The sequence below is a fragment of the Engraulis encrasicolus genome, chromosome 8 (assembly GCF_034702125.1).
Source record: "Engraulis encrasicolus isolate BLACKSEA-1 chromosome 8, IST_EnEncr_1.0, whole genome shotgun sequence".
In the NCBI taxonomy this organism is placed as follows: domain Eukaryota; kingdom Metazoa; phylum Chordata; class Actinopteri; order Clupeiformes; family Engraulidae; genus Engraulis; species Engraulis encrasicolus.
The window spans coordinates 19,442,255-19,468,395 of record NC_085864.1 but is presented as its reverse complement, the minus strand read 5'-3'; the positions used below and the strand labels follow the sequence as shown (position 1 = coordinate 19,468,395).

General features: G+C 44.0%; 1 protein-coding gene and 1 pseudogene across 1 annotated transcript; both read right to left on the bottom strand.

The window, feature by feature from the left end:
- Positions 1–72: 72 nt before the first annotated feature.
- Positions 73–22,722, bottom strand: bace1 (beta-secretase 1). Its single transcript, XM_063204344.1, has 9 exons — positions 21,818–22,722; positions 16,257–16,345; positions 13,101–13,317; positions 11,500–11,646; positions 10,625–10,759; positions 10,262–10,363; positions 8,916–9,065; positions 4,270–4,441; positions 73–928 (listed from the first exon to the last, which is right to left on the bottom strand). The coding sequence occupies exons 1-9, from the start codon at positions 22,109–22,111 to the stop codon at positions 684–686; spliced, it is 1,551 nt and encodes a 516-aa protein (XP_063060414.1). The 5' UTR covers positions 22,112–22,722; the 3' UTR covers positions 73–683.
- On the bottom strand, positions 15,097–16,067 carry LOC134453565 (methylglutaconyl-CoA hydratase, mitochondrial-like; annotated as a pseudogene).
- Positions 22,723–26,141: the final 3,419 nt, after the last annotated feature.

Here is a 26,141-nt window from a genome sequence, read left to right as displayed (position 1 = left end):
ATATAAAAAACCTCAATGAGCGCAGTTACATGCTGAATATTGTCAGTATTCGGTTTTAAAACAAGTTTACATGTGTGGAACAGCATTCGTAATATTCGTGAAACATGGTAATTCGGCATGAGTTTGCAATTCATGTACAAACCGAATACTGCCACCATTCCGCTTAAAATCTGTAATATTCCTTGCATGTAACTGCGCTCAGTGTCTTTCACTATTCGGGTAAATTCATCTTTAAAGTCTCCTGATCTGGATAAGTTTCCACTCATGCTGTACACACGCATGTTCAATAACAGCCGTAAACACACAAGAACAGTTACACACACCGACCGACCATATACACGTTAAGCACCCTCCCTCACTGACAGCTGCAACACTGCCATGATGACATCAGCACTTTGATGTCTGTGCGATTAAAAAAAAAACATTTACACTCAACATTTAGAGGAGACATTCTTACCCTTTGTGTTTGCACACACACACATACACACACGTGTGTTAGTGTGCGTGTAAGTATTTGTGTGTTTTTCATCATTTCCGACACACCATGTCCCACTTGTTTTTGCATTGGTTCTGCGGTCACTCATGGACACATCGATAACTCCTTTGAGTTAAAATAATGCGACACATTTTTGTCTGTCCATTTTATCAAACACAAAACAAAAAAACGACACACATGGGTTAGCCTACTTCAGGAGAGAGATGTCGTCGGCGAAATCCCCTCCGGTTAAAGGACGCAGGCAACGGGCGAAGCGCCACTGGCACACCATGAGGCACAAGGGGAGCATGAAGAGGGCGCAGATGCCCGCCATGATGTAGGCGATGGTCATGAGCGTGGACTCGTCCGTCTGCGGGATGTTGTAGCCGCAGTCCTCCAGGTCGAAGCCGTGGAAGGGGCCCTCCACCGAGGCCGTGCGGAACTCATCGTGCACTGAGGACATGAACACACAGGAGGAAGACATGTGGTGTTAATTTAACACTTAGACAATAATAATTCAACACTTAGTGAATACTCTGAAGCCCGGGAAGGGGCCCTCCATCAACGCAGAGCAGAACTCATCGTGTACTGAGGACATGCAGATAGATAAACACACAGGAAGAAATGTAGTGTTAATTCAACAGCTGGAGAGTACTCCGAAATCCTGGGGGGGGGGGTGGTCCACCGACGGACACAAGACATAGAGAGACATAGGAAGAAATGTTGTGTTATTTCAACAGTTAGAGAGTACTCTGAGGACGTGGTAGGGGCCATTGAGGGCACAAGACAGAGAGACACATATGAATGACAAGAAAGCAATCAGGCAGCGGGCAAAGCACGAGGCCGGATTAAGAAATTAAGTGTCCCTGCCCCTGCCTAGTTTATTTTTCCAAAGCCGCAATGTCTGTTAAAGTGCAACTATTGGACAGCTTTTGAGAAGGGCAATAGCAGTATTTCATAGGTTTAGAATTTTAGAACATTCTGTTACAGTTACTTATTGCAATTCAAGTTGTAGACTCAGCATTGAGCTCAGATACGACAAAAATAATCATTGTCATGAACTTTTTCATACATTTGACATGAACATGAATTTACCGAGTAGTCATATGTGTTGGGAGTAACATTACTTATATCTAAGAGTTTGAAGACTTTCTATGTGAAGTGTGTTCATGTTTGCATGTATTTATTTTGGAATATATTGATGCATTTTTTGTTTCTGGATGCTTTTCATCCTCTTTCCAATACCAAAATGTTGCCCGCCAATTTAAAGAAATGGCTACCATAGCCCTCAAAGTATGGAAGTCAATGAAAAACTAGCATTTCCATTTTCTCAATAGAGGCATCATTAAGGCAATGACTCACTCCTTGTTGTCAATATGAAAAACATGCAGGAGCGGCAATCTTTCCATTGATTTAAAGCATTGTCTAGTAACAAGCAGAGAGGTGTGGTAAATCTCTTCGGAGAACCAAAATTACACTAGCAATTGGCCAGACCAAACTTTCAATTAGAATTTTAGTATTTGTTATTAGATTTTAATAGGTGATAGGGGATTTAAAAGGGGTGGGTACGGGAGGTGGGGCCAACAAGTTGGCCTACCCACCCCTGACACTGAACTACCACCCCCCTTAATCTGTCTTGGCCTAGGGACTACACCACCTCTTTGTACACTATGTTGCCTGGCTCAGGAAGCACCTTGGAAAGAAGCGTTGTTTAGGTGGCGGTCGCGGGGCCAAGTTGGCCTTACACCCTTATGGCCTCTGGCCCCCTGGGCCTGGGCCCGGTAGGCACGGCCATTAATCCACCCCTGGCGAAGCCCCACAGGCACACCATGAGGCACAAGGACAGCATAAAGAGGGCACAGGTGCCTGCTATGACGTAGGCGATTGCCATGGAGGCCATGGGTGGAGTGGGCTCGTCCGTCGGGGGGGGGACGTTGTGTCTGCAGTCCTCTAGGTCGAAATCATGGGGGAAGGGGCCCTCCACTGAGGCCGAGCGGTACTCATCGTGCGCTGAAGGCACAAACACACAGGAAGAAATGTGGTGTTAATTCAACACTTAGAGTACTCTGAAAACATGGAAGGAGCCCTCCAATGAAGCCGTGCAGAACTCATCGAGCACACTAGGACAGAGAGACACAAATGAATGACTTGAAAGCAGCAACACACTTAAACTAACTGGGTAGTACCAGGCTATCTCTATTGTACTCTGTGATGTTCTTCTGGGCTTGTAGTGCGGCTCAGAGGGCAAGCTTACCCCGTGTGTATGAAATGCCTCCACTGAGGCTGTGCGGAACAAGACAAACAGCTGAGGAGCAGAACAGCACAGGTGTGGCACTCTGTCCCCCATAAACTACACGAGAGTCAATGACGCTTTTTTGGGGCTCAGACGTCAGGTGGACAGGTTATGCTCCAGTAATTATTATAGTAAGTGGTAATTAATGTACTGCAATGAATATGCTTCTTAGATAATCCACTAAAATAAAAAAGAATCCATTAGCTGTGGTTACACCACCCTGATGTGAGCAATTACTGAGACATCCATGACCTATGACCTAGAGACAGAAGCCAGAGAAGGGGCCCTCCACTGAAGCTGCGAAAAAGTCATCGTGGATTGAGGACATAGATAAGGCCCTTCTACATGTTTCTGGGTTTTATGGAACTAATTTACCATACTGTAGAACGCTGATGGAATATTTTGTGTCCGATTTCACAGTAACACAGTTCTTCAACTGGGCTGTAGGTGGCGAGTCCTCATCAAAATGATAACAGTAGCTTATTCAACAAACTCAAAAGACAATGTAAGCAATGTTGTGAATTGTATTGGATGTTGACAGGTTGGACTGTAGAAGAATCCCTCGCAGAAGTAAGTATAAGTGAGGTCCAGCCAAAATGCAAACCAGGAAGCAAACATGTGGCGGCAAACATGATGGGGAGATGTCATGTGCTCAGTCTCCATATCTCTGGCAAACACATTATACTTATTAAACACTAAACACATCACAACACAACACAACAAATTATGTAAAGGCATTATGAAAATGATGTGTCACAACATTGCAAATTGATGGATACATTGAAACATTGAAACATTGAAAATGATGCGTCACAACCCCTCACAACATTGTCTGACAAGGATGCTTGGAGCTTCCGAAACGGGCTTTCGTGGAAAATATATGAGTAAATGGGTGCTTTAGGTGTGAGTTAAGGCATCAAACAACGTAGGACAAAAAAAATACCCTTCCAAGCCTCTTCTCATACTGAAAGCGTGAATTGCATGTGAAATGTCCCAAACAAACAAATGAATTTTGGCATCAAGCCATCCCATTCTCTGTGCTTCTTAAACTTTGTTTCGGCACAATAAACTGTTGTAGTATGAGTAGAATACTTAGTGGGTTGTTTGTTCAACACAAACAAACAGCTGATGAGCAGCACAATACACAAGGCTTTCTGCCACAGTAAAGGCACTACAGACAGAAACCAAAAAATAAAAAGGCTTGAGTAAGCAGAAACATTGTTAAGACTCTACAGAAGATGCAAACATTGCAATTTATTAAATTCATTTCAAAACATCATTGAGGAACCCTAACTTCCTTTTTTTCGATTTTCACTACTCAGGGGAAAATTTTCAGCCACTGAAGTTATGATGGACAATTGCAATCATTTTAGAGGTGGTTTTTCAGTGGACAATAAAACAATGTGAAAATAAGACAATTCATCAATCAGACTAATATCAATCCGACAGAAAAAAATCTATGATAATATACTATATCCTAATATCCGAATATCCTCCTCACCATGGCATGTGCTGACTGCAAAGCCGATGCGCTTATTCTGGCGGTCAAACACCACGTAGAAGCCCTCCATGATAACGGCCCCCATGACCGTCCCTGTGCTCGACTGGGACATGGCGAACTTGAAGCAGTCCTCCTGAGCCAAGGACACGTCGTCTACAGGACGTAGGTATTGCTGCAGAGAAGTGGAAGAGAAGAGAGGATTATGTCAGCACAACAGTACTGCTGCAGAGGCATGGAAGAGAAGAAATGGTTATATGAACGCAGGTACATTGCTGCTGCAGAGGAGTGGAAGGGAAGAGAGGGTTATGCCAAAGGTAGGTATTGCAGCAGAGGGGTGGAAGAGAGAAGAGGCAGCAGACACTCTAGATCAAAATGACCATGGGGTACTTTGGTCATACTAGTAAATCTTGGTTTATTACTTAGTAAATATTCATGAAAATATAATATCTGGCAATAAGCAGCACAGTTTCAATGAGCAGGGTAGTTGCAATACCTACTCTGGCCACATCCAACACAGTGTGCCTTTTATTGGCTGTTCTGCACAGGGGCCACAACAGGGGCCAGGAGAAAATCTACAGAGGCCCTGGCCCACCCTGGCCCCTATATAGAACCACATGTGAAGATGGTTATGTCAAAACGGGTATTGCAGCAGTGGAGTGGAAGCAGGGATAGATTAATGAGCGGGCAGAGCGGGCCCATACTCAGGGGTCCAGAGGTCCCATGAGGCCAGAGAGAGTGAATTGCAGCCTCCCCACCCCCTTCCCTCAAGGGCCTCATGCAGGGGCGGCGCTATGGGCACTTATGATAGGGCGGACAGGCACTTACCCCTGGGCCAAGGGACCTTGATAGTTATGAGCTGACAGGCTGTACGGGGGCCTCATCAGTGTTTTGCCCCAAGGCCCTGTATACATTTGTTCCACCACTGGCCTCATGTATGGGGGAAAACAACCCTAATGTAACTACCGCATATCAGGTAAATATGACACAGGTACATAAAATGCCCCCGTCCCCCTGTTTTGCCCACGGGGCACTTTATCCCTTATTCCATCCCTGGGTGCAAGCGAAGAAAAGGTGACACTAAAGCAGTGCTGCTGCAGACAACATCATCTTTTGCATCTGGCTGCAATAGGGAATGTAACTGGCACATGACAGCGATCCATTTGATTGCTATATAAAAGCGCAAAAGTTTCAGGGCTATGAAAAAGGAGAATATTGTCAAAGGTAAATGTCTCAGCATAATGATGTTATGGTGGGAGAGTCAATTTTTGCTGACAAACTATTTTCTTTTCTGAAGAATTAATCTACAGGGAATGTGGAGTGCATTTGTAATCATTAAAATATGATTACACCACCAAGCATTAAAATTAATGACCTTCTACGCATCATATTATTCGCTTGGGTCTTAACACCACTGGTGTGTGGGGGAGATAAAAGCTCACAGTCATTAACCTTTACTACTTGCAGTTGTTTTATTTTTGAAGAAATGCTTAAGTTATGGTTGAGGATGGGGTTTTTTTTGTTTGTTTTTTTAAGTCAAAGCAGGGGTGAAAAATAATACATTTTCTTGGCTGGTGCAGGTGGGATTGGTGGGAGGACTGTTCAATCATGTTTCTCATGCTTTACAAGCATGAGTTTTGAAAACACTTCTGCATTAGGTGACACTTGATTTCATTGTACCTCTTATATTAATTGTGTTCACTTTAGCAAGGAATGTATAGAAAGAAAGAGAAAAATTACGTACTTACATTTTGTCATAGGACTAGAGCTAGGGTTAGGTCATACTATACAGTGCCCTCCATAATTATTGGCACCCCTGGTTGAGATGTGTTTTTTAGCTTCCAATTATTTTATTTTTTTTCTAAATAATATGGGACCTTAATGGAAAAAAAGAGAAAAATCCAACCTTCAATACAAGTGCATTTATTCAGTGGGGAAAAAATCCCACATAAAGAAAAAAATATTTGACATCAAATAATGTGTGTCACAATTATTAGCACCCCTGGTGTTAATATTTTGTACAACCCCCTTTTGCCAACAAAACAGCACCTAATCTTCTCCTATAATGTTTCACAAGATGGGAAAAGACAGAAAGAGGGATCTTCAGCCATTTCTCTTTGCAGAATCTCTCTAAATCATCCAGAGACCTGGGTCCTCTCCTCTGTACTCTCCTCTTCAGCTCACCCCACAGGTTCTCAATGGGGTTGAGGTCAGGGGACTGAGATGGCCATGGGAGGAGCTTGATTTTGTGTCTGGTGAACCATTTCTGTGTAGATTTGGCCATATGTTTAGGGTCATTGTCTTGCTGAAAGACCAAGTGACGACCCAGCTTCAGCTTTCGGGCAGAGGGCAACAGTTTTTGATTTAAAATGTCCTGGTATTTCAAAGCATTCATGATGCCATGCACCCTAACAAGGTTCCCAGGGCCTTTGGAAGCGAAACAGCCCCACAGCATCACTGACCCACCCCCGTACTTCACAGTGGGTATGAGGTGCTTTTCAGCATGCGCATCTTTCGTGGTACGCCAGACCCACTTTGAGTGTTTGTTGCCAAAAAGCTCAATCTTGGTCTCATCTGACCAAAGCACACGGTCCCAGTTGAAGCCCCAATACCGCTTGGCGAACTCCAGACGCTTGCGTTTATGATTGTGAGTGAGGAAAGGTTTTCTCCGTGCATGCCTCCCAAACAGCTTGTTGGCGTGTAGACAGCGCCTGATGGTTGATTTGGAGACTTTGTGACCCCAGGATGCTACCATTTGTTGTAATTCTGTAACAGTGAGCTTTGGAGATCTTTTGATTTCTCTTTCCATCCTCCTCACTGTGCGTGGTGGCAAAATAAACTTGGGTCCTCGTCCAGGCTTGTTTACCACTGTTCCAGTTGTTTTGAACTTCTTAATTATTCCTCTCACAGTGGATATGGGCAGCTGCAGTTGAGTGGCAATCTTCTTGTAGCCTCTGCCTGACCTGTGAAGGTCGACGCACATCTGCCTCACTTGTATGCTGTGTTCCTTTGTCTTTCCCATGTTTAAGAGTGGATAAGAGAAATGGCCTCGGTGTCACGTCATATTTATACCCCAGGGAAACAGGAAGTGATGAATTACTAATTAAATGTTCCTACATACTCTGGTAAACTTTGTAAACTACTGTAGAAATGACAGAAATGCTTCAATTATATTTATTTCCTGGGAATTGTTAAGGGTGCCAATAATTGTGGAACAGGTGATTTAATGAAAAATAATTATTTTTTAGTCAGGGATTTTTTTATTTTCTTACAATTCATTTGAGTTGAAGGCTACATTTTCCTACAATTTTCAGTGTGACAGTATTCTTCTGCAATAAACACTGAATTTATTTTAAGGCTTTTAACACATCTCAACCAGGGGTGCCAATAATTATGGAGGGCACTGTATGTACACAGTATAATATTCCATGTTGTCACATGTACAGCTCCAGGCCTTTTTATTAGAATACCATGAAAAAGTTGATTTATTTCCATAATTCCATCAATAATGTTAAACTGTCATGGATTGTAGATTTATGGCCCAGTTTTTTAACTATTCCAATCATTAAATTGTTTATTTTTACACATTTTGGTCTTCCAGCTCAAAAAAAACATGAATTGGGGAATTCACATCATTAGAATATTGTAATAAAATCACAATTTTCTTCATCAAAATTTGTTTCACATCAGTGCACATCAAATCAGTTGAACTTTGGTACTTTCTACACAACATGCAGTGTTCAATACTTGGTTAGGACTCTCTCTGTCTTAATATTATTAATAATAACGGCCATGATGCGTTTAACATTGAAGTCAATGGCAGAAACAGTGCATGGGAGTAATGGAAGGCCAGATATCCTTGATGCTTTGCCGTCAGCTGTTTTTGTATAGCTGACCTGGTGTCCCACACTTCCCTCTTCAATATACCCGAAGATTTCCATGCCACGTTTTGGTGTTAACTCACCAGTTTAATTCTGATTCAACAGATATTAAACCCCATTCATTTTCAATGGGGATTCATTTCTGGTTATTTAGAATTAAACTGGTGAGTTAGCGCCAAAACGTGGCATGGAAATCTACAGGGTATATTGAAGAGTGAAGTGTGGGGTACCAGGTCAACAAACAAGAACAGCTGACAGCAAAGCATCAAGGATATCTGGGCTTCCATAACTGCCATGCACTGTTTTTCCATTGACTTCAATGTTAAACGCATCATGGCCATTATGAAGACAGAGAATGTCCTAACCAAGTATTGACCATTGCATGTTATGTAGAAAGTACCAAATTTCAACTGATATAATGTGACCCGAATTTTGATGAAGAAAATTTTGATTTTATAACAATATTCTAATAATGCGAATTCCCCAATTCATGGGTTTTTTGAGCTGGAAGGCCAACGTATATAAAAAGAAAAAAAATAATGATTGGAATAGTTAAAAAACTGGGCCATGAATCTACAATCCATGACAGTTTAACATTATTGATGGAATTATGGAAATAAATCAACTTTTTCATGGTATTCTAATAAAAAGGCCTGGAGCTGTATATCAGAGGTGGGCAAACTATTGTGAAATGGAAGTACAAACCATTTTTTGTTTATTCTACATTTTTACACTATTCCCACAAACTGTTCCAGACCAAATGCTGACCTGTGGCAGGATGGAGATGCGAAACGACTGGTTGCGGTTCTCACTCATCAGGTAGAGGGAGATGACGGGGAAGATGTGCCAGGGGGTGGTGCCCGCCGGCCAGCACACCAGCTGCTCGCCCACCCAAAACCCCTCTGGGAACTTCTCTGTCTGCACCAACGAGAAGATCAAGAGAAGAGAAGTTTTATAAAATCTCATGACAAAACATCTTGCACTGTATCTTGTAAAGTCACAATACATACCACTTTAGATTTTCTTTTACTTAAGACATGTAAAAGGCTCTGATGAAGACGGAACTAATACCGTCGAAACATGTCAGGTAAAAGATAAAACGTTTCATTGTCTTAAGTAAAAGAAAATCTTAAGTGTTGAGTTAAACAGTTAGACATAATGAACATAATACACATACTGTGCACCCTTCTACTAGTGGAAATAGTTGTTGAAAAGACTTAACTACCATAGTAGCACACCACTAGGTCATTAGACAGAGCTTTTATTGATACATTACAACTTGGTCTCGTCACACCAAATGTAAAACAGGGGCCATGTCTTAGGAGTTTAATATTAAAAATGTTAGCACCCATAATGAATAAAATCAGAGAACCTCAAAATAATAACAAATATCAAATGTGTGCAAAAATCATTTTGACATTATCACACAACAGAACAAAATCCTTCTGCATTAATTATATGTTAAAATTGCCTGCCTAGCACTTCTTTCTAGAGTGGAAAAACTCTTCGCTCCTTCTAATGCGCCAACAAAATGAAGCACAGGGTGACAGATTTAGTGCAAGTGTTGAAAAAAAGTGTGAATTAGTGGGTCAAGCCTAGAGAAGTGGGCTAGAGGAGGCCTATAAGCAGGAGAAGAAGCCTGCCACAGAGTCAGAGAGATGACCTCAACAATCGGTGCCGTTGTGTGTCCACGCTAAAGACAATGGAGGGACTGACCGACACATACACTACACTACTGTTACTCATGTGACTCTGACCCTCTTCAGTCAACACTGGTTTAAAAAAGTGCTTCTACAGTCCTTTTCTTTCTTTTCTGATGTGTAAGCAAGGAAACAAAGGGGAGAGAGATGTGTGTGTGTGTGTGTGTGTGTGTGTGTGTGTGTGTGTGTGTGTGTGTGTGTGTGTGTGTGTGTGTGTGTGTGTGTGTGTGTGTGTGTGTGTGTGTGTGTTGTGTAAGAGAGAGAGAGAGATAGATAGATAGAGAGAGAGAGGGAGAGAGAGAGAGAGAGAGAGAGAGAGAGATAGAGAGAGAGAGAGAGAGAGAGAGAGAGAGAGAGAGAGAGAGAGAGAGAGAGAGAGAGAAAGAGAGAGAGAGAGAGAGCAGGAGGACTAACCGAGGAAGCTGCCTCGATGGCTTTCACTGCTGCTTGGAAAACTTTGCGAGGAAGTCTTAAGTTGGTGGTCCCACTATCCACAATACTCTTGTCGTAATTATACTGGAAAGACATTTCAGAGAAGAGCATTAAACACCAAACGTGTTAAAAATGCATAAATATTAGAAAGCAAGCGTACATTTTGTATTTAATATGTATATAATACATTTAATCCTTTTAAGACCGCCAATTTGATGACCCATGCACTGAAAATGTTAAAGATAGAGTACATTTAGGATCCAAAGTGTTTTAGAATATTTCTATATTTACAGTAAGAAAAAAGAGTAGACAGTGATGTTGCCATGTTAATAATGTTTTACAGACCTCTTTACAATCCATGTTGAGATCCTGTCCATTGACCTCGATGCGCACAATGATGACCTCATAATACCACTCGCGACGAATGGGAGTGTACCACAGGTCTCCTACATACAGGGAGGGGTCCGTGCCACCGATAATCTACGGGAATAAAACGTCAGCAATGCAGAAACTTAAATGTAATGATCTTCTGAATTTGAGTATGCCAGTACAGTCTTACTGGACACAAAGTGTATGTATAGACTTTCTTTTATCTTTTTAAGTATCTACATCATTTATTTAAAGCAATACTCAAGGCAAAGTTTTTTTTACCCTTGATTCCCCCAAAAATTGGAAATGGAATTGTCTACGATCTACACTACAGAGGCGGCCTGCTCCTCCATGGAGGTTGGCAAAGCAAATTCAGAAGAAAGTCCTGTTGAACATCCTGCTCCACGTTAATTAACCGATTTTGGAAACATCATTTGCACATGACAGACTACTTTGTTTTGCTTTAATGTTTTAAAGGGACACTGTGCAGGAAATGGTCAAAAAAGGTACTGCAACTATGCTGCTCATTGAAACTGGGCTGCCTATAGCCAAATTTGATCTTTATATGAAAGTTTACTAAGTAATAAACAATTATGTTCTAGTATGGCCCAAGTAGAGTCATTTTTGCAGCTAAACATTTTTTGGAAATTCAAAATGGCGGACCATGGAGAAGATCCCCCTTTTCATGTATGAAAAGTGCAATTTTTCCAGTCATAATGAATTTGATGGTGGTGGTAAGTATTCATGAAAAAGGTAACATTAGTGAATGGGCAGCATGAATTCTGGAAATAAACAACTAAAAATCTCACAGTGTCCCTTTAATGAGTTCCGTGTTCTTTGTGGTGTCTCACCATGCTTCCTCCCACGGTGGCGCTGCCCCCCAGGGTGTCGTTCTGTGTGTAGCCAACACCAACGCCACACAGCTGCAGGGAGAAGAGGTTGGGCACGCTGGTCTGCTGAACCAGGGAGTCAAAGAACGGCTCCAGGGTCTCATCAGGCTGTGGAAAGGGAAAGGAGACATTGCATTACCACTTACTACAGTAGCTCAGTGATGGGCAATCTGGATTCAGATGCTATACTCCAGTAGCCTGGGAACTCCAATACTGCCTTACGTTCTACCAGTGGTGTAGTCTACTTTTTTGTTGTGGGTATACTCAGAGCCGATTCTAGGGTCAGGTGGGGCTCCAAGCCAAAATGCAAAAGAATGAACATTTAGAACCAAAATCGCCACTACTGTGGTAAATTGTGGGCTCTTATTCACTCTCTAGGGCTTGGGGGCCACAAGCGGCTGCCTGCCTTGCCTGGTTGCAAGATGCACCTCTGGGTATACTGTATATTTGAGCATTTTTTGAAGTGGGTATACTGTATATATTTGTGCTATTCTAAATAATGGATCAATCAATTTGAAGTGGGTATACTGAAATCCCTGAAATTTTGAAGTGGGTATACTGCGTATACCTGCGTTCTACGTAGACTACACCACTGTGTACTACACAATCGTTTCGATCTCACTTGTTATTAGGTCTGGTGTTAACCAGTCAAATACTCCAGTGCCCTGTATTCCATATGACCTGGTTGTACCTGCCCAATTAAGGCAATCAAATGGTTGAATTGGACAGGTACAATCAGGTCATTTGGAAAATGTTGCACTGGATTATATCTTCTGAATTCAGGTTGACCATCACTGGTGACTTACAATTGTTAAGGTATTGAAAGATGCAGTGTAGGATTAGGTGCCTTGTTCAAGAGAATTCTACTGATCAGGCTGAGATTCGAACCTGCAATCCTGTGATCCATTTCTAATCTTGAGGCCACAACTGAGCAGCTTTTTAATATTAAATACAGTGTAGTGCACACTTAACATCGAGAGCAATATGCAGTTCATCGGGTGTAGGAAGCAATTTACCCTGGAGCATGTTGGAGTAAGAGATGTTTTGCTCAAGGCAACACATCCATGCATAAGGAGTTCAGCATTAAATACGAGTGAGGTTAGTTGCTTATGCACCTGAACCACATTTTATCCAAGAACTGAATTTGAACCTGTGATTACCAGATTTGTGGACCCAACTCCCGAACCAGCAAGCTAGCACTGCTGCTGCAGTTATAAATGACACTGGATGTGTTTGTCATTCTACTGTGCAACTCAAAGCAGCCTTTCAGTAAGTGTGCCCTTGACATTGTAGTATAAACCAATCTGACTTTGATGTCACAGACCCGTAACGACCCTTTTTGGGGGAAAGGAAGGATTTCCCCCAGAATCCCTCGAGACCAGATAACCAACTGTCATTTTCGCTGCCACTGTACTTCTGAGCACTTTGGATAACATGACCTGGATGAATGAAAATCTAACTTAAAGTCACTCTGGCAATTTCCGCATTGGCCAATTTTCCATGGACTGAGCAACCACAAATGACCAAAGAACTTTTTGCTTTACTTTTTTTAGCTAACCCACCCTGGCAATCTCTGCATAGGCCAGTCCCAGGATCCCCTCCCAGTTGGAGCCATTGATGAAGAAGCGGTCGGACTGGGTGATGGCGGCAATGTTGGCCCGCAGGGACGCGTTGGGACCGTGGGGGATGGACACCAGGTCAGTGCCCAGCTCCCCCTCCCAGCGGCCCTGCGTGTAGGGAACATACACACTCAGGCCCAGGTCCTTATACGAGGTGGACCTTCAGGGAAAAGCAAAGCAGGAGAAAGGGGAAGGTTAGTAACATAAACAAATAATAAAGGCCATTAAACTGATAAACGCACCCAAATACTTAATTGGCACAATGTTTTGTGACTTGGACACATCGTTCATGTTCTTCATCGCACTTTGTTGAAGGTCAACAAATCTGACATGTCATGCATGCCAATAAAACATTTTGGAGCATTTATCAGCGTGCAGACCATAAATCTTTATTTTATTGTTTGGTCCAACACCTGCACTCGTGGGATGTGCATGCATGCAGTGTCTCCCTTTACAGTTAGCACCATGGACAAGGACATTCACTAAAAATTAAACTCAAGCACTATTGCTACTGCAACTCAAGGTTACATTTAGAGTTCAGTAACAACTCAGTTTATAATTCACTGACTAAAAAAACATTATTTAATGGCCAAGAGTGTATTGCATGTCGATATATATTGAATTATTGATTGCTGATTGACAAAGGATCTCTATGCATAACCGCACTTAAGCAATTGTAGGTTTTTGTGTATCCTTGTGTAAAATCCTCAACCAAAGGAATAATAGCAGTACCACCACTGACCATGCAACATAATCCTGATCAATAAGTGTGATATTCCAACAAAATGCTGATTAGAATATTATTGGCTTCAGTGAACTTTTACAGCATTGGTTTCTCCACAGGGGAGATACATTGAACTGACGCTGGTTCTTATACCAAACTCTGGTTCATAAACCCAAGCCTGCAGCACCTCATTTTTTTCTACTAAGGCAACAATCATATTAGTGTCCATCACAGACAGTAGAAACTCTGTGTTTAATTTACCACATTAGGAATTAGTACCACAGCAGATGCTAGCGAACAAACACTGGAAACCCCTATCTCACACCACTTCAAGGTCAAACAATCTCCATTACACATCAAGTGAGAGAGGATTATAAATGGTTTAGGAAGGAGTGTCGCAACATTTTTGAGTAAGTTTTATATACTGTACCTCTAACTGGTTAGTAGTGATGATTGCTCTTGCCTACTTCAGAGTTAATTTGCCCCCCCAGTATAATCCTCCCCATATTCTCCTATCTGCCAATGCCCTATCCCTACCTTCCAACCACACTCTCCAAAATGCCCACACCCCAGCTCAAACTTCCTCAGTGAGCAAGAGACACTGGCTCAAGCCTGGCCTGTTTTGGCCTGGCCTCTCATCTTCAGCTGTCTTGAAGATATTAGTTGAGAGACAGATAGAGAGAGAGAGTTAGAGAAAGAGAGCGAGAGAGAGAGAGAGAGAGAGAGAGAAGAGATAGAGAGCAAGAATGAGAGAGAGAGAGCGAGAGAGAGAGAGAGAGAGAGAGAGAGAGAGAGAGAGAGAGAGAGAGAGAGAGAGAAAGAGAGAGAGAGAGAGAGCGTGAGAGCGTGAGAGCGAGCGTGAGAGGTGCAGTCGTTTGCAGGAGAGGCAGGGTCTTCATGAGTCATGGGTGAGCGGTTAGGGCGTCAGACTTGCATCCCAGAGGTTGCCGGTTCGACTCCCGACCCGCCATCCTCCTCCATGACTGAGGTACCCTGAGCATGGTACCGTCCCACAGCACTGCTCCCCATGGGGCGCCACTGAGGGCTGCCCCCTTGCACGGGTGAGGCATAAATGCAATTTTGTTGTGTGCAGTGTGCAGTGTTCACTTGTGTGCTGTGGAGTGCTGTGTTACAATGACGATGGGAGTTGGATTTTCCCAATGGGCTTTCACTTTCACTTCTTTCTTTCATGATTGGCTGTGATTGGTCATCTCGTTACTCGCCCTTGAAGCGCGGAGTCCTCTTCTTGACGGCGGCCAGGCCCTCCAGACGGTCTTTTGTCGGAATAACCTGAGCATAACATGCCTCTTCAATGGCCATGCCTGTCTTCAAGTCCACCTCAATGCCCTGGTTGATCGCCAGCTTGGCCATTCTGATTGCTATTGGTCCCTGTGGGATGAACTCTCGGGCCAGGTCCAAGGCTCGGTGGTAGGCCTGCTCCACGGAGTGACTCACCAGCCCCAGCCTGCTCGCCTTGGTGCCATCCACCACCCGCGCTGCAAAGATCAGCTCCTTGGCCAGGGATACGCCGATCGCCCACGGGAGCCTCTGGGTGCCACCACCGCCAGGGATGATTGCTAGCTTTGCTTCCACCAAACCCATCTTTGCAGAATTAGCTGCTACTCTGATGTCACAGACCAAAGCCATTTCAAGCCTTCCACCCAACGCTGCTTCATCGATGGCTGCGATTTTCGGCATGGGCAAGTTACCAAGTTCGGTTATCAAGGACCTTAAGGACCTTGCCTTAGTTACAAATGGCCCCACTTCGCTTTGCTGCATTTTTTTTATCTCTCTGCCCCTGCACAGAATATTCCTGGCACCAAGCTGCATATAACCTGCTGTGCGCACTTTGTTGTTCTTCTTCACAGACTCCACAGCCTCTGACATGATTTTTACCAGATTTTTGCTGAAGGCATTTTTTGCTTTTGGTCGATTGAGTCCAAAGACTACGATTCCTGAATCATCACCGTCCAAGTATCTAACGATAAGGTCGTCTCCCTTCGAGTCTGAGCTGTATTGACGGGCTCCTCCGTAGGCCTATATGCTGTCGAGCGGACATATTGTAGGCCTACTTTGTTAGCGAGGGTATGGTTAACAGTATCCTGCGATCTGCACACTCCATCTAGGCAGTTCGTTTGGGACCAAATCGCCTAAAAAAGGACTCTGCAACGCGCAAGAACCGCCATGCCACTTTGCTACTGGGTATTTCTCAAAACAGAGTCGGCACACTTCCAAGTGTGCTCAGCCCAACCAGCCACGCACAGCGACCGGACACTCCCCGGTAGGCCTATCCAATCACTGGGCGCGACCAATCAGGCTAAGCACACCCGGAAGCGTGCCACAAACATTACAATACGTTTGATGTGTTAACTCACAGTGATCGGTGGTAGTATTTGCGAAGGAACGGGTGAGGGGCTGCTCCAACAGCGAAATTACTGCTGCCCGTGTCAACCAAGATGTTCAGCTGCAAGACAAACACAAAATATGACATACTCTCTGAGTTATTGTAATCTGATATGACAATGTGCAATCTGGGAAATTGACTGGGGGGATACAACGGTCAGTTGTCCCGGGCCCATGGAGAGAGGGGGTCCACAATCAGTGGTGTAGTCTACGTAGAACGCGGGTATACGAAGTATACCCACTTCAAAATTTCAGGGATTTCAGTATACCCACTTAAAATTGATTGATCCATTATTTAGAATGGCACAAATATTTACAGTATACCCACTTAAAAATGTTCAAATATACAGTATACCCACTATAAAAAAGTAGACTACACCACTGTCCACAATTAAGTCCTTATAACACTGCATGTATTGGTAGGGGGGTCAATTCAGATTAGCCAACTGGGCTCGGCCAAAACATTTTCTGCGGCCGTGTGTACAACGTCTCTCAAAATAAGAGGTCCTTTATGTTCTGATAACAGATACATCAGTGATAGATTGGACACTGAATGCTAATCACACATACTATGTATTGTGGACAGTGATTGATCATGAAACTGCCGCATGTGACAATGTACAATAATTACCAGCGTGAAAACACATAATTCACTGTCATGTGGTAAGTGTTGATATTAAACATTAATGTGTTTTTTTTCTCTCTCGCTATGAAATGGGTCCATTTTTCAAGACCTGTCCTCCTCTTCCTCCTCCTCCTCCTCCTCCTCCTCCTCTTTTCATCTGGATAAGACACGCTCAATTTCTCTCTCTCTTGAAGTGCCCTTATGTATTATGCATCATTATCTCTCCCACATTTGAAATTCTTAAGCTAACTTCCATGATTTCCTGGAGTGCTGCAGTCTAAAACAGATAGATCTTTCCTTGAAAAAAAAGGCCAATCTTTGTGTCTTCAAAGCATTTACCCGGCCAAAACCCCAACTGGGTTTAAGGGATAGACGCAATGATTTAGAGGGAAGGCACAAGTTGTGTGAACTCTCTGAACAGGGCATTCTCATCTCAAAACGCATGAACCACTTGACGTGGAGCTAAAAAGGAGCTCAGTCCTAGAGCCTTGATACTAGGGTGGCCAAACCATCCGTCTTTTCAGTGCCTTGTCCGGCATGAGGCATAGCATTAGGCCGGAAGCCTAATTCATTAAAATGCGTAAAAATGCATGAAATTGCATCTAAGAAAAGCACATTTTCTTGGGGGAGGACCCCCATCCAAAAATATGTCCTCCTTTTTGCTGTCACGGACATGGTCACCCTACTTGATACATAAGGTGACATTGGACAAACACGAATTCTATCAGCGTCAATTCATCTCATTACACCTTTAAAGGGACACTGTGCAGGGCATGGTCAAAAAAGGTACTGCAACTGCTGCTCATTGAAACTGTGTTGCCTATTGCCAAATTTGACGTTTTCATGATAGTTTACAAAGTAATAAAATAATAATTTCTAGTATGGCCCAAGTACAGTAATTTTTGCATCTAAAAATGGCTATTTCTGGAAATTCAAAATGGCGGACCATGGAGAAGATCCCCCTTTCATGTATGAAAAGTGCAATTGTTCCAGTCATAATGAATACTTAGAATTTCATGGCGCTGGCAAATATTCATGAAAAAGGTAACATTAGTGAATGGGTAGCATGAATTCTAGAAATAAACAACTGAAAATCTCACACAGCGTCCCTTTGATGAAGCATTGCTAAGGCTAATTTGTACACTTTATGTGAGATGGATACAGATACATGTGGAGATAAGTGGAGTGTTTCACGTGCCCTATCCATTGATTTTGTCTGAATTTTTAAACGAAACTGGAGAGTTTAAGATTAGGATGAGATGGGGGGCGCTGTGGCGCAGCGCGCTAAGCCCCCCACATTTGGGCTTGCATGCCCACGTGGACCCCAGTTCGAGTCCGGCCGGGGTCATTTACCGACGCTGCCCCATCTCTCTCTCCCAATCGTTTCCTGTCTACTCTCATACTGTCCTGTAATAATAAAGGCCAAAAAGCGCCCAAAAATTGGGATCAGAAAACCAAGACATCCAGAAAAACCTCACCCACATAAACAATGGACGGAGAATATACAGGTAGAATGCATAAACAGATATACAGATGCAGGTAGGGTGACAGAGTGCAATGATGATATGCAGCTCTCTGTGTGTGTGTGTGTGTGTGTGTGCGTGTGTGAGACAGAGGTAGAGAGGTAGAGAAAGGGGTACAGAGAGAGAGAGAGAGAGAGAGAGAGAAGAGAGAGACTTTGTCTCTGTATGGTATATACTGTATGTGTCCATATGGTCAGGGTGGTCTGGCTTTAGCCTATACGTATGTGTCTGCCTGTCTACATGCATGGTTGGGATGGTCTTATCAGCAGAAGCCTTTGAAGCTGCTGTGCGCGGCTCTCTGTGGTATTTAAAGAGCAGCTTCATTATTGATCGATCCTCCTGCATGCCACCAGGGGATTGGCTGAAAGTTGGACAGACTCACTGACTGTGCAAAATGTGATTCTCATTCACCCCCTCACACAGCACACGCGGTGAATGAGAGGAGAGAGGAAAGGAGAGGGTGAAGGGAAAGAGAGGAGAGGAGAGGAAAGGAGATGATGAAGGAGAGGAGAGGAGAGGAGAGGAGAAGAGAGGAGAGGAGAGAGGAAAGGAGAGGGTGAAGGAGAGGAGAGGAGAAGAAAGGAGAGGGTGAAGGAGAGGAGAGGAGAGGAGAGGAGAGGAGAGGAGAGGGGAGGAGAGGAGAGGAGAGGTGAGAGGGATGGGGAGAGAGAGTGGTGTGGAGTGTGGTTGAGGGCTAGGGTTAGCACACAGGGAAAGGAGAGATGAGAGTGAAGGAGAGAGGGAGGAGAGAGAGTGGAGCGCAGAGGAGAGGAGAGGAGAGGGTTGGGGTGGTACACGGGAGCGGGGCAACCTGAGAACAGTCAAGGGGGATGTGGGGAGCCGAGCTGGGCTAGGAGAGAGTGAAGGGCAAGGGCGGGCAGAGGAGGACTGCACCCTACACTGAGCACAGCAAGGAGAGGAAGAGGAGGATAGACAGACAGAGCTGGAACAAAAAAGAGAGATGAAACAAATATCGGCAACACTTAACTTGACGCGGGCGTCATAGGTATGAAACTGCAATGTTATAATAGCATCAACACGGTCACAGACGTGTCATAAACATTATGTCACTGTCGTAAACATTTCATGACTTTTCTCATTTAGTCGCATTCGGTTGCGATATAGACAGACAGCCCTAACAATGTCATCTTTTCATGACCATACCATGTTTATGACATTGACATAACGTTTATGAGTCGTCCATGACCGTGCTACGACACTGTTTTGACACTATTATGACGTTGTCATGTCACGCGTACGATGCCAGCGTCAAGTAAAGTGCATTCCAAATATCATTGATAGAGATTCAGTGGGTACACAAACATTCTCTTTCATAAGCCTTCACCTAACTACAAAACAATGTGGTATGGTAGGGCCTACGAAAGGCGAAATGCTGTGTGCCTGCGCAGGTAGGGTACTTTCTTTTTGTTCGTAAGCCTTCACCTCACTACAAAACAATGTAGTATGAAATGAAATGAAAGCGCATGAAATGGGGTGTGCCCACGTACTTTCCTTTTGTAGAACACTATCGTCCACAAAGAATAGATCCTTCACTGCCAAGACCCCTTTGTAGTGCACTATATGTCAGGATTTTTTATAGATAATGTGTGCCACTTTGGCAACAAGCACCCCCATGTATATCAAAATGTGCAGTAACTTACAAAGACTGATTTATCAAATTGAATAAGCTTTTTATTTTTTATTTTTAGGGTGCTTCATCAGATTTCAAGCGAAACAGCACTAAAGCCTTCAAAGTCATGATAACCCCCCTAGCAGCACCACCTTGACTAACAAATGGAAGTGAGGAAGTGAGCGCGTTTTTTAACCCCTTTTCCCATGTTCAGGCCTCTGTCACCACCTCGACTACTAACACCTCCTGTGTTGACTAGGTCCCGTGACCGAATAAAGATCATGTGTTGAGAATGTTTTGTTTTTTTTAAACCTGTATGAGCTACACTCTATGGGGTATCATATTTCATATTCCTATCCTATGCACTCACGATGACCTGAAAATATCACATGATGTCCTGAAAATATCCACATGAAAATATCCACATGATGTGTGGATGTTTTCTCCCCTTTCCTGACCATAGCCACGCGTGCAGCCCGTCCAGGTCTGCTGCCTGTCTGCTGAGGGACAATCCGCTGACTCCTCTCCATCGATCCGTCCGGCTTGTTTCCTGCCCCTCGCCGGCTAAATCCGGGATGCAAAGCTGTATCCTGACACAGCCAGCCCTCAGTCCGAGCTGCCACAAATCTACTGATATTTCCTCTGTTTCTCGCTCACTCAACACTCTCTAACCCTCTTTTGTGTTTCATGTTTTCTGTCTCTCTCTGTGTGTCTCTGTCTCTCTCTGTGTCTCTCTCTCTCAATTTCTCTCTCTCTCTCTCTCTCTCTCTCTCTCTCTCTCTCTCTCTCTCTCTCTCTCTCTCTCAATTTCTCACTCTGTCACTACTCACACTCATCTGTGCCCTCTCTTTATCCACCTTTTGTTTCTCACATTCTCTCTCTCTCTCTCTCTCTCTCTCTCTCTCTCTCTCTCTCTCTCTCTCTCTCTCTCTCTCTCTCTCTCTCTCTCTCTCTCTCTCTCTCTCTCTCAGCCCTCCATCCCCGCTTCCTGTACTCTGCCAAAAATAAGAGCTCTCTGGGGAGAGTGTGCCGAGGTTATCTATGAGTGCTGGATGCACAGCATATGAGGTGTTGGTGGGGGGACTTGGCATGCAGGGTTGTTGAGGTGGTGGGGGGTGTAGCGAAACTGCTGATGCAGGTAAAATATCTGAATGGGAAAATGAATGGAGGGGAGATGCTGCAAATCTGAGCCCGTCCCAAAGCAAGAGCAAGTTGTGCAATGTGGCTGGAGAGGATATTATGATGTTACGTCATAATATGTGGCGGACGAGCACATGATGTTTCAGAGGATTACAGGAACTACACTGAGTTTTTTTTCCATTTTGAGGACAGAGGAAAGGACTTTACCTACAAATTCTTGGTAGCTGTGGCAAAATAATGAGTGAGTCTCAAAGGCAGTACTTTGTGGAGAGGGTTATACTCTGACAGCCTGTGCCCAGATTACCTTCAACTGTCAGCAAAGATGGAAATCTTTTTTTTTCTTTATCTCATACTTCCTCTGTATTTTAGTACGTTTTTGATTGGATCATGATGCAGGCACCAGGATGCAGACATTAGAACTGGGTTGCATTCACTTTATGACATTTGTATTGACTTTGCAGAACTTAGTGTTACTAATAAAAAGAAAACATCTGCATAACAATTGATTCATTAATTTCCCTATTTTCACAAAAAAACAACAACAAAAAACCTCTGAGTAATCAGAACAGGATGACAACAGAAATATCCAAAGGAAAACAAACAAACATTAATTACCTTTTGAGCAGGGTCGCCAACGGCCATCTCGACGTAGTAACCTTGTCCAGATTTCCCCCGGAGATTGTCTATCATATCCACAAAGCTGATACCACCGACGGCTCGCCGCTTACGAGTCGCCCTTGATGCGGGCTTTGGAACCGCAGGCTGCGCTTCGGAGAGGGGGCCTTGCCGCAGGGGAATACGGATCGCCATCGACTCGGAGCGCTGCGAGCCAGCATCGGAGCAGGTCATTACTAACGGGCCCGTTACCGTCCATAGAAACAGCATCCAAAATAGACAAGCCGTCTCCATTTCCAAAAGCGGTCTGCTTTACTGTGCTGTCACGGTTTATATTTTCTTGTGTTTCGCCTTTGCTCGTTTCTACTCACCATTGGTTTACCGTTAATGTCGCGGTGCTCATCGTATGATCCATTTCAGAGGAAGCAAAGAACCACTTGCAGGGATAACGTTGGCTATATTAAGCTTTTTCTCATTGCACTGTCACCGTCGCTCGCCATCATTCGCAAGACAAGACAACATACGTTTAAGCGTTGGTCCTCTATGTCATCCTTACTGTCACCTTCTACTTTTAGTGTGGCAAGTGTAAACATAGAAACGACGTTACCGCATTTGATGCCCCAATGCCAAACCCCAATTTATCCAGAATGGCTCTTGTGTTCATAGAGAGAAAACGACTGGCAAAATAACAACGGCGAAGAAATCCATCCAATCAATGCGAGCAACTAGGAGGCAATGTAGCAGTTCTGGTTATCAACAACTCCTGATGCAGTGCCACTCGAAACACCAAGCGTTGCGAATCGCTAAAATCCGTTAATCAACCCGCGCGTCCGTTCACGTTCATCGTGCGTAAACCTCCATAATACGCACCCGCACCATCCACGGTTACACATCCCCTACCTCTGTCTTCTCCATCTTCCCCTTGCCTCTTCGGAAACTGAGCGCATCCTGATAGCAAGCAGCATTGGAGAGGGAAGATGTGAGAGACACCAAGGATTGTGGGTAGGGTAGTTTAATCCACCAGCTTAGTTATCTGGTGCCATAACACAACAAACAAAACACAAGAACAGATATTCGAAGGTTTTATTGAAGCAGCAGCATATGCCTATATATTTTTTTCAACCTGTAAATGAAGTAGTCAATGAAAAATCCCTGAATTATTACATCTAAATGTTTTACATGACTTGCCCAAACTCTCCCCTTTCAGACCATTGTTGCTTTGGTAATAATAAATAAAATAAAATAAATAAATAGTAGAGTGAGAGATACTGGTAATATCTCCTTCCCTGTCCAATTTCATTTGCCTGTATGTCTTAATCTATGGGCCTAGTTAGTGTAGCCTGCTGCTTTACTGTAGCTAGCGGTTTGCTTCTATCTCTGTGTGTGTGCCGTTGTGCACAGTTGTGTGTGTGTGTGTGTGTGTGTGTGTGTGTGTGTGTGTGTGTGTGTGTGTGTGTGTGTGTGTGTGTGTGTGTGTGTGTGTGTGTGCGCACGCACGCACGCATGCACACACATATGGCACGCGCATATGGCACGTGCAGTTGCGTGCAACCAAGTAGGCTTAAGTCCCCGTGTCTGCTTCACGTCAAAGATTAATGACAGAGATGAGTCAGTTCATATGAGCATCCATCATCCTCAGCAGCATCATCAGTAGTAGCAATAGCACTGAGCTCTCCACAGGAGGGGGCTGTACAAGGGACAAGGCAAGGCCAGACAAGGCAAGCCAGAACATAGTCACTTTCATCGCAGGGGCGTAAAGTATACCCCCGCGAGGCAGGGGGGCCCATACGAGGCGGGGGGCCCACATGGGCCCTTGACTTGAAGAAACGGGCCCCCTCCACATGATATTAGGCCCTCTTTTTTCGTTCGGGGGGCCCATTCTTGGTAGCTTGCAGGGGGGCCTGAAGTACTTGCATTACGCAAGTGTCTCATCCCATGTGTCCCCTGTCAAATCTGGCCAGGCTCTCCCAGACACCAGACAGGGGGAGAAAGTAGGATGGTGTATAGCTGCTGCTGCTGATGTTGCTCTCCTCCTCTTCCTCCTCCAGCCTCAGCCTGCCCTTGCTCCCAGCAGGACAGGCAGCTGTTGTGCTGCTGGTGGTGATGCTGGCGGTGGCGGCGGTGGTGGTGGTGGTGGAGATGTCTGTGCGTGGGAGGCACAGTGCACTATGTCCTGGGGGCTGATGATGATGAAGGGGGAGATGGTGGTGCAAGGGTGACAGCAGGGTCTCTGAGAGAGAGAGAGAGAGAGAGAGAGAGAGAGAGAGAGAGAGAGAGAGAGAGAGAGAGAGAGAGAGAGAGAGAGAGAGAGAGAGAGAGAGAGAGAGAGAGAGAGAGAGAGAGAGAGAGACCATTTGAATGAGGACATGAGAATACCAGTCACGTGTGTGTGTGTGTGTGTGTGTGTGTGTGTGTGTGTGTGTGTGTGTGTGTGTGTGTGTGTGTGTGTGTGTGTGTGTGTGTGGGTGTGTGTGTGTGTGTGTGCGTTTCTGTGTGTGTATGTGTGTGTGTGTGCGTTTCCGTGTGTGTGTGTGTGTGTGTGTGTGTGTGTGTGTGTGTGTGTGTGTGTGTGTGTGTGTGTGTGTGTGTGTGTGTGTGTGTGTGTGTGTGCTAGTACCAGCCACTTCTTGAATCAATCGTGAATATTGGGTATAACTACAAGTTAATTGTTCTTGTGTTTGGAAGCCTTGGACATGTACATAAACTGGTCATGCGAGGACTGCAACTGTGTGGATTATGCAAAAAGAGGGCAAAGGGACTTGCCAAATACTGCTGAATTTCTGTCATAATTGGGAGCCTGTCAATCTGGAGATGGAGATGTCACATCTATCCATAGAGACTGGACTTATTATCTGTTTATCATCAACCTTGCCAATCTACAGGACTTTTTCCAATACTGTTTGGATCCAAAAGCTCCTTTATTCTCCTAACTACCAAACTGACTGTCAGTGAAATTATTCCAAATTAAATTATTAGAAATCAAAACTGCTTCCATGCAATCAAAATTGTGTTTGTTGTGCATGGTGCCTTAAAATTCAAACACTTAACAGTCTGAAATACGAAGTGTCAAATGCAAAATATACCCCATATTAGACAAAGACACCCTTCCAATAACCCTAGTGACTTTTTCCTTTATTGAACACTTCCAACGTTAACAGCTGTTTATTTAAAAAATAAACAGAAAGTAGAGAGAGAGTGTGAGAGAGAGAGATGGGGGGGGGGGAGACAAACAGACAGGCAGACAGAGTGTGCGTGTGTGTGTGTGTGTGTGTGTGTGTGTGTGTGTGTGTGTGTGTGTGTGTGTGTGTGTGTGTGTGTGTGTGTGTGTGTGTGTGTGTGTGTGTGTGTGTGTGTGTGTGTGTGTGTGTGTGTGTGTGTGTGTGTGTGCAAGCAAGGTGCACGTGTGTACACAATGTAGCCTATAGTCAGTGCATATACAGTATACAGTATTTGTTTGCTTTTTCATATCTACAAGCACGTCCCATGGGTATGTGTGCATGGTGCACATGTGTGTTGTGTACTAAATTAACCAGCCAAGATGCCAAATGCTGGTGAAATTTCAGTTTGGCTGGTAGAAAAAAAAAGATGAACATCTACTAGCCATTTTGGCTGGTGGTGAAGTTAATAATAAAAGTTAATTTACAACCCTGGTTGTGTATATCTGTAAGTGTTCACGAGGGGGTGATGTTCACCTTTAGAGCAGTGCTGTAGTGGCTGGACTGCTCCCTTCCCTTGGCCATCACCACTGCTGCTGCAGCCGGCCTCCTCTCTGTACTGCTCTCCGGGCTGCTGAAGGAGCTGCGGTCTGCAGCCACCACTAAACCTGCCCAAATAGGAACTGTCACAGGAAGGAAGACATGTTAAAGCAATCAGAAAATATATTCAATTTCAAAAATGTTTTGTCATTCTCAGAAACAATAACAAAAAACCTCAGTTTGGAGCATCATCACGGCATTGCTTTATTTAAATTACCATGAGATGAAATGTCTATGAAATAGACTGTAGAATCCCCCTAAGTAAGCCCATATTCCCCATAAACAATTCAAGCGTTTGTGTTCAACATTCTAGAAAGAAACTGGTTTCTGGTTTTCTGGCCCATGGTTTTGTTGATGCACACAAATCCAGAGCCCACTGATGGGACTGTGGGACTGATGCGATTTGTGAGTTGGCAGGGGAAGGCATGGAAATATTTTTGAGGAATAATAATAATAACAATAACTTGAAGAATAATTTCAATAAGGAAAACAACAAACATAATGATTTTCACAGTCAAGAAATACTCGACATTTGGATAACAATGTGTGTATACAGTATGAAATTAAAA